Below are 14,752 nucleotides of genomic sequence, written 5' to 3' on the forward strand. Positions count from 1 at the left end.
ACGCATGCACACACACACACACACATGCTTGCATACACGGACTATGCTCTGCTTCCTTCTCACCACCCCACTCACCAAAAAGACTTGCTGTCCCTAATGAGGAACCCACCTTATGCGCCAGGTGCGCACTTGCACATCTGCATGCACACCCAAGACACGCACATGCACACATCCAGACATGCAGATGTGCACGCTCAGACTCACACCCCTCCACCCACGCTCAACCCACACTCACCGAGGACTCGCTATCGCGGACGAGGAAGTCGCCCTGCACGCCTCTCGCGTTGAGCGCGCACTCGGCCTGGTGGCGAGTCACGTTCCCGTAGTACCACTCCCGGCCTGCAAACCGGCCCGCACGAGCGGGCCCCGTGGGGCCAGAGCCTGCGTGCAGGGCTGGGCCCTCGCTCAGCACCACCACGTAGTTCTTGGGCACTAGGCCGACCTGGCCACGCGCATTGCGGCAACGCCACCATTCAGGATCGTTCTCAGGCTTCTCGATCACCTCCATCGTCTCGCCCTTGTCGAAGTTAAGCTCCTCCTCGGTGACCGAGCTGAAGGGGTACAGTGTCTGCACCACGTGCAGGACCCGCAAGCTCTGGCCATTGCTGAGTGCGGCGCCGGACCGCAGGCTTGGGCCTCCATGCGTGTCAGCGGCCGCTTCGTCCAGCTCCTCCAGCACGTAGTTGGACGGGAACCAGCCCACCTGCCCGTTGTAGCTGCCCCGCCACCAGCCGTCGCTGCACTTCTCCATGACGGTGACGCGAGAGCCCTTCACGAGCGACAGCTCATCCTCGCGCTCAGCCGCGTATGCGAACTTGACTATGGCTGGGATGCTGAGGTCATAGATGCGGTCGGCGCCACCCCCGTTGGCGGGGAACTCTGCGTCCGTGCTGGGCGTGGGCGAGGCATCGCGCGCACTCGTCTTCCTGCGGGTCCTGCCGAGGCCTGCGGAGACACGGCAAGGGCTCAGCGTGCGGATGGGGCTCAATGCACAGGGGCCCGGCAGGGGCTCCAGGCAAGGTCCGGCCGAGGAGTAGCGCCTGCACATGATGCAGGACAGACAGCCTGCCCCTCAGGCACCAGCAGAGAAGGTGACAGCTACATCCTACAATGGCCAAATGCTTAAAAACTGGAAATTACCAAAGCCCACTCTCTGTTTTCCTCAAACAAAATCGCCAGAACACCAGCAAACCAAGACAAAACAGTGTAAGTGATTGAAGCATCCAAGTGCCACTCAAACAACACAAATAAGGTATTAAAACACAAAACGTCTTTTGCGTTTTGGACTGGAAGCTGGAGGAAATGAGTTCAAAGACCCGTCCCAGCTCTCATACGGTTCAGGACCGCCCTGCTCCCACCTGCCAACTTCAGGCCAGCACCCACCCCAACTCAGGGCCTCCTTGGTAGTGGAGCAGCCCCACTGGGCAGAAACCCATCTCCTTCTTTCAACTCTTCACTTCTTTCAAAAGTGCAGCAATTTCCCACAACAGTTGGTGATGAGTGAATGAGAAAAACATACCTGATACAGTACATCTAAGACATGACTTTTCATATTCTAATTGAAAATCCACTAGTGGATCAGAAAATCAGTTTAATGAGGTGTCACCAGCCTGCATGTATGTGTTGGAGAATCTCAGAGAGCATCAAACAGAGAATTGCTGCTTCGGTTACGTATGTGAGTCAGTGCAGAGCTGTAACGCCAGCCTTCTTCCTTCCTGTGCAAACGCTTTGAAAAGCCCTAAGGGAAAAAGGCTTTAACACGGTTAAAATGCATGGAATTTGGCACCTTTGTCGAAAGTGGGTCTAGGTGGGTCTAGGGGAGGAAGGCCAGGGCTCCAGAGCTGGGGACAGGCCCCTGGACGGGGTGGAGGTGGGGGCTGGTTCTAAGAGATGGCTGCTCACCCACGAGCCCTCCCAACCTCAGCAGCACAGGGGCTTTCACCATCTGGAAACTGTGACCACTGGCAGGTGTCCATTTTTTTTTCCAGGAAATGACACCAAAGTGCTTTTATGGGTAGCCTGTAGCTCCCTCTCCCTAGTTCCCTGCAGTAAAGACAGCCTGAGTCAGAGAATTACCCTTGTTTCTATTCCCTTGTCAGGTGAGGGGAGATCAGAGGAAGAAAAGGCATTGTGATCACCTCTGCTCATGGAAGCTTGGGCTCTGACTTCCAGGGCAGACCTGTCCCGGGCCTGAGATTCTCAGCCCTGGGACGTGTGCTTTGCTCTGGGCCACCAGCTGAGCAAGGAGCATGCAATAGGTGACAGCACGCCAACGCAAATGACAAGTGCTCCTTCACTGGGCCTTCAGGCAAAGAGCCTGGTCTCTAAGCTAAGAGCCTCTGTTTCTCTTTGTGCTGCAGCATCTTTGTTCAGCGCAGGAGAAGGACGAGCAGGCCAGGACAGGAGACCAAGTGAAACTCAGGTTTCCCCTTAGGCGCTCACTTGCTTTTCACCTGAACACATGAGCCTCTCAATTTTTTTTTTTTTTGCTCTTTTTGTCTTTTTCCAGGACTGCTTCCACGTGGCACATGGAGGTTCCCAGGCTAGGGGTCTAACAGGAGCTGTAGCCACCGGCCTACGCCAGAGCCACAGTAACTCAGGATCTGAGCTGAGTCTGCAACCTACACCACAGTTCATGGCAACGCCGGATTCTTAACCCACTGAACAAGGCCAGGGATCGAACCTGAACCTTATAGTTCCTAGTCGGATTCGTTAACCACTCAGCCATGACGGGAACGCTGAGCCTCTCAGTTTTTGATTTCAAACCTAGGGCAGTTCAACCAGCACTATGATGACGTGACAGCTTCCTAAAACCAGAAGGCAGACAGGACGGTCCTTGAAAGCAAGCTCCTGTCTAGAAGGCTCAGGCACAAAGGCCTTAAACCCTCAGCTGGAACAGCAAGGGGCAGGCAGAGTGCTGTGTTTATGGGTAACAAAGATTTCCAGAAATAACATTTAAAAATAACATTCTAAGAGCGCGTTCCAAATTTGTGAACAATGGAAGCTACTTGAGGAGCCAGGGAAGAACGGGGTTTAGAATATTCATCAGGACTTACAAGTGTCAAGGGCAGCAGAAAAAGACAATGGTGGACCCTAGTGGACCTTAGACCTCATAATACGTTGAAGGGACCTCACTGCTGACCTATGGACACCCTACTTAGCCTGCTCTTTGCAAACTCAGAACAATTCAATGACTTCAGCCACTGAGCTCCTTCCTGCCAGGCACCTTCCTAGATGTTGGGGACAGAGAGATAAATGAGACAGGCACACTCCCCGCCTACACAGGACTCACATTTCTCTATCAAAACTGGAACATTCCACATACAACCGCCCCCAGAAAAATCAACCTGTTTTGCTCTTAATGTGACCTAAACAGTCTTTGAGGCAACTCTGGGGTGGGATGGCGGGGGCGACACAGCGGAGTGACTGAGAACACAGCCTCGAGGGGGAAATCCCGAGCCAGCCACTAATGAGCTGTGTGCCTTTGGGCAAGATACTTAGAGTCTCTGGGTCTTCGTTTTCTTACCTATAAAGTGTGGACAGCAGTGGCGCTGTATCAGTCTGTGAGGGCTGCCACAACCAAGTACCACAGACTGGGGGGGGGGGGCTTAAACAACAGAAATTAATCTTCTCATAGTTCTGGAGACTGCAGGTCATAGGTCAGGTGGCCAGTGGGGCTGGGCCCTTCGGAGGCCTCTCCCCTTGGCGTGTGGACGGCTGCCTTCTCACCACGTCTGCATTCTGTTCCTAGTTTCCTCTTCTTACAAGGACACCAGTCTCAGTGAATTAGGGCCCACCCTAAAAAAACCTCGTTTAAACGGAATTACTTCTTTAGAGGCCCTAGACAAAGATAGTCACGCTCTCAGATTCTGGGGCACAAGACATCAACATTTGAATTTCAAGGGGACAATTCAGCCCCAAACAGATACTAAATTCAGATTATACATAGAAAACACTGCAATTGATTTTTTTTTTCTTTTTTTGGCTGTCTTTTTAGGGCCACATCTGTGGCATATGGAGGCTCTCAGGCTAGGGATCCAACCAAACTGTAGCTGTCAGCCTATGCCACAGCCACATCAACACAGGATCCGAGCCACATCTGCGACCTACACCACAGCTCAGGGTAACGCCGGATCCTTAACCCACTGAGCAAAGCCAGAGATTGAATATGCGTCCTCATGGATGCCAGTCAGGTTCGTTAACCGTTGAGCCACGATGGGAACTCCCAGAAAGTGCTTTCTGAATGATAACAATTGTTACTCTTACTAACTGAGCGGAGTTTCTCTTTTTTTTTCTCAGAACAATATTACTGGGAGCCCAAAGTCCTCCGTGAACATGCTTGGCCATGGCCGGTGGCCACCAGCACAGAAAGTCTGCCTGTCTGGCTTTTGGCACGTGGGGAACATTACAGTGGGAACAACATCATGGACGGCTGCTGGTGCAGTGAAATGCGGGAGGCAGATGAATGTCTTGGGGTACAAAGGAGGCCCCCACCGCTGACGTCTGCGTGACCTGAACCTCACAACAGCTCCGTGACAGAGCAGACCTCCCCCCATTTCTGCAGATGGGAAAACCAATGCTGCAAGAGATCAGGGAACTGGCCCAACACACAGCCAGGGAAGCAGCAGAGACAGACCCATGACCCATCTGATCCTAATAATCCCAAGCCTATCTGATCTGTAATAATCCAGAAGCACAACTCTGTCAGAGGCTCCTGTGAAGCATCCTTATTGGTATCATGATTTCTGTGCCCAGAGCATCCAGGGCTCTGAAGCAGGGTCTCAGGATCTAACCCCACACTCACCCTCTCAAACTGGAATGAACCCTCCCTCCGATTCTTGGTGAAGGGGGTGTTGGGGCATAGGGAATGAAGGCTGGGGCTAAGAAGTGCATCAGGAGTAGCAGGCCAGGGCCCCAGGACAAGTGACTAGACAGCTGGGAGGGCGTGTCATCTGGAAATGTGTAAATAGAATAGTCACTTGGGTTGCTGAGAAAGGTCTCCATTTCCTCCCCCGCCCCCATCCCCCTTTCCCCTGACCCTGATTCTGCAGGATGCCAGAGCCCAGGGGTGCCCAACAGAAGGGCTGGGGGCCCTGGGAGCAGCGGGGGTGGTGGACAGGAAGGAGAGGGAAGGGACCCACCAGCAGTGGCGGGGGGCGGGGGGGGAGCTTGCTGAGCAAGGACCATCAGGCAAGCTGCACCCAAGTCAGGTGGCCTGGAACACAAGGCCACTGTCATCTCCCCTCATCTGGACTTCACCCGAGATCATGTGACTGTCACGTGACAGTTATGAGATGCCAAGTCAGAGGGATAGAGACCCGAATGCAAGCCCCAGATCCTTCCCAGGAGCCCCACAGGTTCTAATTCAAAGGTAAATCCATTACTTTTTAGGGAAAGAGGCAGCATGGGAATCCCATTGTTCTCCACTTGCTCTCTGGGGATCTTTTTTTAAGAAATACATCTTCTCCATTGGTCCTTTTGCTTTCATTAAAGATATACCATCTACTTTTCCCGGTTGTCACAAAAATGCCATCTGACTCCAATGTGTGTTTTCATTTTAACAAGGATGATGTGCTTATTCTCCTTCTGTACACATTTTTCTGGGCAGGAGAGGCAAACCCCCACACACATTTTGCAAAGTCTTAGTCCACATTTGCCTACTTAAACAGCAACCAACAGATACCCTTGCTTACCAGGGCTAACCCTTGCCCCCTCTCGGTGCCCCATTTGGGAGAATGCACTTTCTGGCCTTTTCCGAGGGCTGTGTACAGTCCGAGCATGAATTCTGGTGCAGCTTGAGCCAAGTGACTAGAAGCACTGCCCTGGGAACCACACCCTGCCCTCCGGCATGGATTGGGGTGTGTGGGGGGGGGGGAGGGAGGGGACCAGGCAGGTCCCACTGGTCTGCAATGGAGAGAGACTGAGGCCAGGGGAGGACTAGAGGGTTGGAGCAAGACTTGGGATGAGGTCAAGAGCTGGGCTTTTCCCTCAGTTCTCAAGTTAATCCTGAACCTGCTCCCCCTACTACGCAGGGTGTTTGATGCTTGGACATTTTGGCTGGTGGTTTCGTGCAGCCTACCCTGGATCCGTCACACCGAGCATGAGAACATGGAGAACGGGGCCATTAGAAAACCTTTCCAAGTGCTGGCACGCTTCAGTCGGGGATGTCAAGGAACTTTTTCCCGCAAAGAAATGACTTTCTCTACAGCTCGTTCAATAATGTATAAATAGCAATACCTTCTATGAAGAAAGAATACGAAGGAGTGGAAATTGATGTCTAAAAAAAAAGGCACAATGCTGTCTCAGGTGGTGCGTGCTCAGGCGTGCTCAGGATTTTCATTCTACGGTGAAGAGCAGGCTCTGAGAACACCGCGCATCTATGATCACGAGGCTCTGGATGGAGAAGAAATCTTACAGAAGGGCTTGCTCAGCTGTGTTCTGGCTGCTGTGGGGAGTCTGTTCCCCGGGGGGCACAGAGCCTCTGCCCCACCCCCAGCAGCTCCAGGGAGTCCCGCTCTACCTGGGGTCTGGGGCATGAGCCACCCCACAGCTGCTCCCAGGGGTCCAGGTGGGTCAGCAGCGACCCCGGGCACAGAGCTGCTGGGTTTGAGCCACCTCCACAGCCGGCACATTAAAGACGGGTCACAGGCTGTGCAACAAGCTTCATCTGCATTTAAGAACCATCATAAAAAAAGGCGGGTACCTTCAGGAATGGTGTTTTTGATCCTGTGAGCAGACAGCATCATTTTATTTAATTTTATTTTTCAGACAGCATAATTTTAAATGGCAAAGAGCTGAGCTGGATTTAAAGGTAAACTATACTTTGGCTTCGGGGACAATTTCCTGGCATCAAGCTATTGGATCTCTGATCCACTTACATTTTCATTGACAGTAATAAGCACGTTTTAACTTTCTTGAATAAAATTACATACATTAAAGAGTTCTAATAAAGCTTGAATATATCATACATTATTAATGTCAGTGATTTTCAAGTCAAAATCTTTCACAGACTCCTTTTAAGATAAAGGGATGTTACAGCAGATGACTTTAAAATATATTCTGTCATCTTCTAGCTGGAATTCTGGAGATCTCAGGTAACACGTCAGACAAATTTGATAGTTCAGACATATATTCCAGCCCATTCCTTTAGGACACAGCACACCTGAGTTTCAGGAGCTCTCTGGGAAAGCCATTTTATTTTTACCACTAATCAGATTCATAACATAAACCAGATTTAACTAGAAAATTTCCTTGTACTTAAAGTGTCATTTATATTAAGAATAGAGGTTAGTAATTTGTAAGGCTTTTCCCCCATCAGGATTACGAATGTCAACTGAAAATTACAGAAGGTTCTTTATCATTAAATGCTCAAGAGATCTGACAAGATTTGATTCAGGTCCAAAGCAACTATAGTAACTTTTCATAGAGGAGGATATATTTAACATTTGGCTCCTAATAGCTCTTCATGGTACTATATGCTCACTTAAGTTGTATCTAGATTTTCGGAATAGCTTCCACTACTCAGAAAATATCTAGTGCCAAAATTTACAATCTGTTGAGTATTTGAATAGGTAAAGAAAAAGACTCTCCATGTACTGAACCTAGGATTTTTGGAAGGGGGCCCATTTCGGATTAATGCGGTAGTTCTCTATTGTTCTGATCTGTTCAGCACCTTCAGCCCATCTCTATTCCACAGGGCTCCTCTCTTGTGGTTTCAGTGGGCTTGTCCCTGTGAGTCAGACCAGGACCCCCACCGCTCTCAGAGGGCCCCCACCTGTAGGCGTCTGGGTGAGGGAGGAAGAGGTGAGCGGGAAGGAGGCCCAGAAGCAGGCCCAGATGTTGGGAGCCCCAGGGTCCAACCATACCTCCTCCTTCTGGAGGTTTTCTTCTTCTTCTTCATTTTTTGATTTTCTTTTTTTCTTTAGCTACTTTTGAGTTGATTTCTGTCACTTCTATTAAGAGCTCAGGAAAAAATAAAACTACCCTTCCCCTGCTCTCACGCCTCCCCTCCCATCTCATCTCCTTAATTAAATAAGTCAAACTGTCGAGTCCCACTTAAAGACAGACAGACTGAAAGTTTGGGAGCCCCTGGCGTGGGTGTGGGGGTGAGAGCGGGTGGGGGTGAGCAGACACGATCAGCCACCAGATGGACCCATCCTTCCTAACCCCAGAGAGCCTTGGGTTTGAGTGTTTACTGCAAAGAACCATCATGAGAGGTCTGTTACCCTGGGTGGCGCAGACCTCAGGCCTGACTGAATGAGCACACGGGGACCACCGGCCACACCTGGGGCTGGGGTGGGCTCTGGAGAGCGTATGGGCCGGTCGGCATAGACCAACTCAGGCAGGGCCGAGGCTCAGGCAGAGCAAACCGGGGTACAAGTGCCACCCAGGGGTGCTCCAGGCGGCACCTGCCCCTACTGTCATCCAGAAGCACAGCCGCACTATTACCTGCTGGACCCCTGAGCCTGGGACAGGTGGGACCTTGGCAGGGGGCCTGGCAGGCTGGCCCGGGAAGTGAGGGGACAGGGGCAAAGAGGCATCTGTGGATGCTGCATGACTGAGGCCGGGGAGGCAGAGCTGGTCCATCAAACCCACATCCCAGGGTCACTGGGGCATGGCCTTGCCCACAGGATTTGCTTTGAGAAGAAACCTGACCTTCCTGGCCATGCCTGAGACCAAGGGCTATGTGCAGCCCTGGGCAGCTGGCTGGCCTTCACATCCTCTTTGGGCACTGATTTCACCTGCATAAACCTTGGCCCTGCTGCTGCAGCTGGGGCCATGTAAGCACCAGCAAAGCAGACGGTGGCCCTGAAGGTCCTGACCAGGAATTGGGGGGGGGGCACAACCTTTTGATAAGCAGGATCTGCCAGACATGGGGGGTTAAGGGCTGAGTAGAAAGTGGGGCTGGAATCTTTCTCCTGCTAGTAGTTTAAAACTAGCTTTTGAAGATGAAAACCACTGCAACAGGGCCTGTGGGCAACACCAGGGGCTGAAGGCAAGGACTCCAGGGTGAGAACCTTTCCTCCAGGGCTGGGTCCCAGCATCTCTGAGCACCCAGATCTGTAAGCAGCCTTGGGACACCACGACATCGCCTTCCCTGAGTGACCCTGGGCCCCCACGCCCATGGTGCGCTCACCCACCTGTCCAGTCCCGTCTCCCCGAGTTCATGTTTGATCCTTTGTGCCCGAGGGGCAGGCACTCGACCAATATTTGCTCAGTTAATAACTCCACCTCCTAGTGCACCAGCATGATTTCATTCCCTTATCAGTCCTTCCAGAGTCATCTCTCCAGGGGGATGCAGCGACACTGCCAGGAGCAGCCCACCGTTGAACCTTGAGATCCTCCCATGCCAGGTGTGTGAGTGGGTGGCCCGACACCGGGGCGGGAAGGTGCTGCTCTAGCCAGGGATCTGAAGGTCCTCTGGTTCCCTATGCCCCTGACCTCTGTGCCTCCTCGAAAACTGCAATGAATACGGGAGCTTTACTTTTTTTTTCTCTTTTTTTCCTGTCTTTTGTCCTATTAGGGCCACACCAGCAGTATATGGAGGTTCCCAGGCTAGGGGTCTAATCGGAGCTACAGCTACCAGCCTATACCACAGCCACAGTGACGCGAAATCTGAACTGCGTCGGTGAACTACACCACAGCTCATGGCAACACCAGATCCTCAGCCCACTGAGCGAGGCCAGGGATCGAAACTGCAACCTCACGGTTCCCAGTCGGATTTGCTTCTGCTGCACCACCATGGGAACTCCCAGGAGCTTTAGTCTTTATTCCCAGGCACATGTATCTTAGCTGCTTACCCCTCGCCCCTGTGCCCTAGGATGAAACACACTTTGTGTGCCACACGAGACCCCCACGTTCAGGGATGGGTGGTCCGGGATGGGAGGGAGGGAGGAAGGAGACTCGGAGGGTGGAGAGAGCTGCCCCCCCCAGCCCCCTGCCCACAGCAAACCCACACCCACCAGGCTGGGCTGCCAGCTGAAGGAGGGACAAAGGCGCCATTCACCATCCATGTGCCCAGATGGTCCCCCTTCCAGTGGGCGGGCGTGCCAGGAGCCAGCACAGGGGGAGAGGGGTGGGAGGACCAAGCCCACCACCATACGGGTTCACTTCTGCCCAGAACCAGAAGTCCCATCCCTGCTCATAAGAAAGCCCATTCCCTTGTCAACAGGCAGGCCAATTATATGACAGAACATTTAAGCTTGAAAAAAATAATTCACGAGTATAGGATCTTCTACCAAAGGCGAAAGTCAAATGGTAGCACAGATGCCAATGGAAAGCATTTAAACATTTTTAAAATTGTAAATTGTAATTAAAAATACATATTTAGCACCTCTCAGCACATATCCTGATCCATTAGCACGAGCATTTCTGAATATGCAAAAGGGAGGACAGGATACAGCAAAGAATTGATGGAGGGGAAGTTAAGAAGCATCGCTCAGTGTCGGCCCCTGGGCCAAGCTCGACTCTCTGAGACCCTATCTGCTCAGAGAAACGAAATAAGCTTAAAAAGGAAAGAGTGAGTAGAGGGATAACATGCTGGTGGGGGCGAGTGGCTGGCAGATGGCCCAACCCCAGTCCCGTTCACACTTCAAACCCATCTTTCGCCCCACCAGCTTTTGGCCTTGGTAGCTCCGTGCTCTCCCTGACTCAGCTTCCTCATCTGTAACACGAGGATGTCAGTGTCACTGGAGGGGCTCTTAGGAGCCCCAAACCTAAGGAAGGCAGCATCCAGTGCACAGCAGGAGCTCCGACGATGGTCAGGGCATTTACTACTGTTATTTCTGCATGAGCTGGTTTCCTCTTGGCTCAAGGGCACAGGCAGTGGTGGGACTTTCTCCAGAGATGTGCTCTTGCGTCTGCTCCCCACCCCCCCTGCTCCCCTGCCCCCGAGGGCTCCTGCGAGGCAGCCTCACTCAGTCCTGCTCTCTGGGTCAGCAGCACCTGAGACCTGAGGGTCCCCTTGAAGTCTCGGGAGAGAGTGCTCCTCAGCGCCAATGGGCTTTCATGTAGCGAATAAAGGAGGTGCCCCACCTTCCTAGGCTGGACAGAAAGGCTCCTGGGACCACAGGCTGCTTTGGACAAAGCAAAGGCTGGCGCCTAAGCCCTGCAGGCTCCAGGCCCTGGTTCCCCGCCAGCTACGGTGGCAGCGCCCAGCCTGGGGTCAGAGGCCTGCTCCTGTTGCTGCTGTGAGGCTGGCAGCCTTGGACAAGAATCTCACTTTGCCTGATTTTCATAGAAAAGCTTTGGACCAGGTTGCCTCCAAGGCCCTTTCCAGAATATTCTAGAATTCTACCGAAAACCCCACTATTAAATGAATTACACTTGTGAAACTTAATTGTATATACCAGGCCATGAAAAAACCACCATGGAAGAACCCTAAGCAGTCCTTTTGGATCCCACAGCCCGCTCTTATCACGAGTGTCCTGCCTATCGCCACACTGGGTTCAACACTACAGGTTCTGGCAACCTAAATCAGTATTATTAGGACCCATTTCACTGCTAATTCCTGCTCCACTGTAAATGCCCCTGGGGTCAATGTTCCAAGTCTGACACTCAACCGTTTTGCTTCAAAAACACCGTTAGTGGAGGTTCCCTGTAAATAGCCACCCCTACAAAGTGCTGCCCTCCAGGGGCTTCCCGCTGTGAGACCAGGACAATCCGGGTCTTCATGGCATCTGTGAGCAGCGGAAGGAAATTAAGAGTTGTGAGAAAGGAGTTCCTGTTGCGGCTCAGCAGAAATGAATCTGCCTAGTAACCATGAGGATGCAGGTCCGATCCCTGGCCTTGCTCAGTGGATTAAGGATCCAGCATTGCCATGAGCTGTGGTGTTGGTTGCAGGGAGGCTGGGAACTGGTGTAGGCCAGCAGCTACAGCTCCAACTGGACCCCTAGCCTGAGAACCTCCATAACTGCAGGTATGGCCCTAAAAAAAAAAAAGGGTTGTGAGAAAGTGGTGCAGCCTGGAGGGCTCAAGCAGGTGACCAGCTTCTAGACAAAGATGACAGAAGCAAATGCTGGTGACATAGGGAGACACCCAGCCTGGGTCAGGTCGGAGCCCTAGCTGCCCACCTGCCAGCCCATGCATGGCTCCAGAGTGGGGCCCGTGGCAGCCTTCCAGCACTGGGCGCTCTGCCTCAGCACCACATACCTGCCTTGAACAATTCCACCCTCCGCCCCCACACCTGCCCCTGGGGGACAGACAGGAACATGTAATCGAGAAGAGGAACATTTGAGCCACAGGGACAGGGTCTAAAAACGAGAGCAGGCTACATGGGGCAGTGTAGTTAGAAACATGGCGAGAAGATTTTACTATATTCCTCAGCATTTTTAGCTGAGGGTCTCTACTCTCAACCTGAAGGCTCCTACTTGAGTGACTTCAGTGGAGTAAGGGTGTTCTTGATGCTCTTTAGAAAGATGACAATTTTAATAAGATGCAACCCAGGTGCCAGTCGCTGGGACAGAAACTGGGAAATGCCTTACATGATGTTCTTGTCCATCCTCGGGACACAGGGGGCGCAGGAGACCCCATGTCCCCGCACACCTGCTTCTCCCTACTCTCCTGAGGGCAGAGACCCCGGCTCGCTCCCCACCCCCTCCACTGGCTGTTCTCCCATTAGCATTCTTTGGAACAATCTGTCTCTATTTTCTCTCTAATTATCCTCCCACTAATCTGTTGTGAGTTGTTTTACACTTTTTTGTTCTAAATACTTGGACGCTTATGATATACAAAAACAAATCCAAGTTTATTTTGAGTGGCTGGCACTGCAACGGCTGCAGACGTTTCTATAGTCTGTGGGCATTACATTTGGCAAGGCGTGTGTCCCGTGAACAATCTCACAAGACAGAAATCTAGAGTTCTAAATTATGACCTGTTCTGTGTAGTTCAGGTTCGTACAATGGTATATCACACGACAGAGACTGAAAAGATAAACCTCGAGTGTTAGATGCAGCTCTGAACCCAAGCACCTGCTTGAATTTGGGGAATGGATGATAATTCCTTGGAGAAGCTGAACATTTAAAACCAAATGAGGGAGTTCCTACTGGGGCACAGTGGGTTAAGGATCTGGTGTTGGCCACAGATTTGATCCCTGGCCTGGGAACTTCCATATGCCTCGGGTGCAGGCAAAAAAAGGAAAAATCAAATTGAGATCTAAGATCTCAATCTTCTTCTTTTTGTTTTTCTTTTTTGTTTTAGGGCCACACCTGCGGCACATGGAAGTTCCCAGGCTAGGGGATGAATCAGAGCTGCCAGCTGCCAGCCTACGCCACAGCCACAGTAACTTGGGATCCGAGCCGCATCTGTGACCTACACCACAGCCCATGGCAATGCTGGATCCTTAACCCACTGAGCGAAGCCAGGGATCGAACCTGCATCCTCAGTGGAGCCTTGTCAGATTCATTGCCACAATGGGAACTCCTCTATCTTCTTTGCATGTGTCACACACACGAACTTTTCATGGGTGTGGTCTGGCTTTGCACATTTTTGAAATGACAAAAAAAAAGTACTCTGTACTTTTTTATCCTAGCTCCTCAGAGGGTGACTTAATTCAGGAAGTATGTTTAAGTGACGTGTAGAAACTAGCGACCACTGTCTTTTTCTTTACGGACAGTCAACCTAGAAAAGCAACTACTTCTGAGACAAATGCACTATAATCAGCTTCTCCTCTTTGGTTGTTTACAGAAAACAAAAAACACTGCTGAGGAGCCAGGAGGCAAGGACCAAACTCACTTGGGAAACCTTTTCAGAATGATGGGGGTCTGGCTTCTGCAGAAAGGGGAGATCTTTTTAGGACTAACTGCCCCATGACAGCTGGTAGGGAGGTCAACAGGAAGTCACTTGTGCAACCTGATTTTGAGTCTGTGTGTGCAAAAACTACAAAGAAAACAGATGCAAATGCCAACAGCAATTATTTTAGGGTGGGAAGCTCATAGGTGATTTGTGTTTTTTCTACTTTTCAAATTTTTAAAGTAAGTATGCCTGTCTTCAGTGAGTGCTTTTATAAAAGATGGGCATTTCAGAGATCACGATGCTGAGGAAGAGCTGAGGGCAGAAGTCCGAGTCACACAAAGAACCCATGAACGACGAAGACGGCTGAGATCTTGTGCGCGTGGCCCCGGCAGAACATGCTTGGTGCTCACAAGACTGCTGCCAAAATAAGAATCAATTTAAGGGAAAGAAAATGTGTTCCTGCGACATTCGGCTTCTGAATCGTTTACATTCAAGTCCCCTGCTCACCTCAACATTAAGAGACCAGGCAAAGGTATTGATAAGTGAATCCCTTGGGGTCGGGGAGAAAATGATGCTTAGGAAGCAGCTGGTCCCCTAGCGTCCCAGGGGCTGCAGTGAGGCCAGCAACCCAGCTGTGCCGTGGGGCTGGGGAGAGACCGGCTGCACCAATGCCGATGCTGAAGCCAAGCAGGTACCATCCCCCACCCAGATCTGAATGTCCAACTCCAGGCTGACCATCAGCAGCAGAGCCCGAGAGCGGGCAGACCTGTATGAATTTCAACCCATCTCTTATTGTGTGTTCTTGGGCACATACACCCGTTAACCTCTGGGTCTCATTTCCTCTTGCATGAAAGGTGGGGCTACTATTATTATATCCCTTGTACAGTTACTGGGGAGATTAGACAAGAAGATCTGCAGGCACCTAGCGTGGTATCTGGCAGTGAGGTAGACAGAGAGAGCATTATTATTGCCCACTCACTGGAAAACACATACCAAATCCGTTCTGGGGTCTTGGTTTGAA

The 14,752-nt window shown here is 51.5% G+C and overlaps 1 protein-coding gene across 3 annotated transcripts in view; it reads right to left on the bottom strand.

Moving 5' to 3' along the window:
* Window positions 1-14,752, bottom strand: part of NCK2 (NCK adaptor protein 2) — a 91,830-nt gene that overhangs the window by 21,957 nt on the left and 55,121 nt on the right. For all 3 annotated transcript variants that reach the window (XM_047781312.1, XM_047781313.1, XM_047781311.1), the window contains one exon: window positions 236-945. In XM_047781312.1, the coding sequence (XP_047637268.1) occupies window positions 236-945 (710 nt within the window). The remainder of the gene's footprint in view (window positions 1-235; window positions 946-14,752) is intronic.

This window comes from Phacochoerus africanus, chromosome 5 (genome assembly GCF_016906955.1).
Source record: "Phacochoerus africanus isolate WHEZ1 chromosome 5, ROS_Pafr_v1, whole genome shotgun sequence".
Lineage (NCBI taxonomy): Eukaryota > Metazoa > Chordata > Mammalia > Artiodactyla > Suidae > Phacochoerus > Phacochoerus africanus.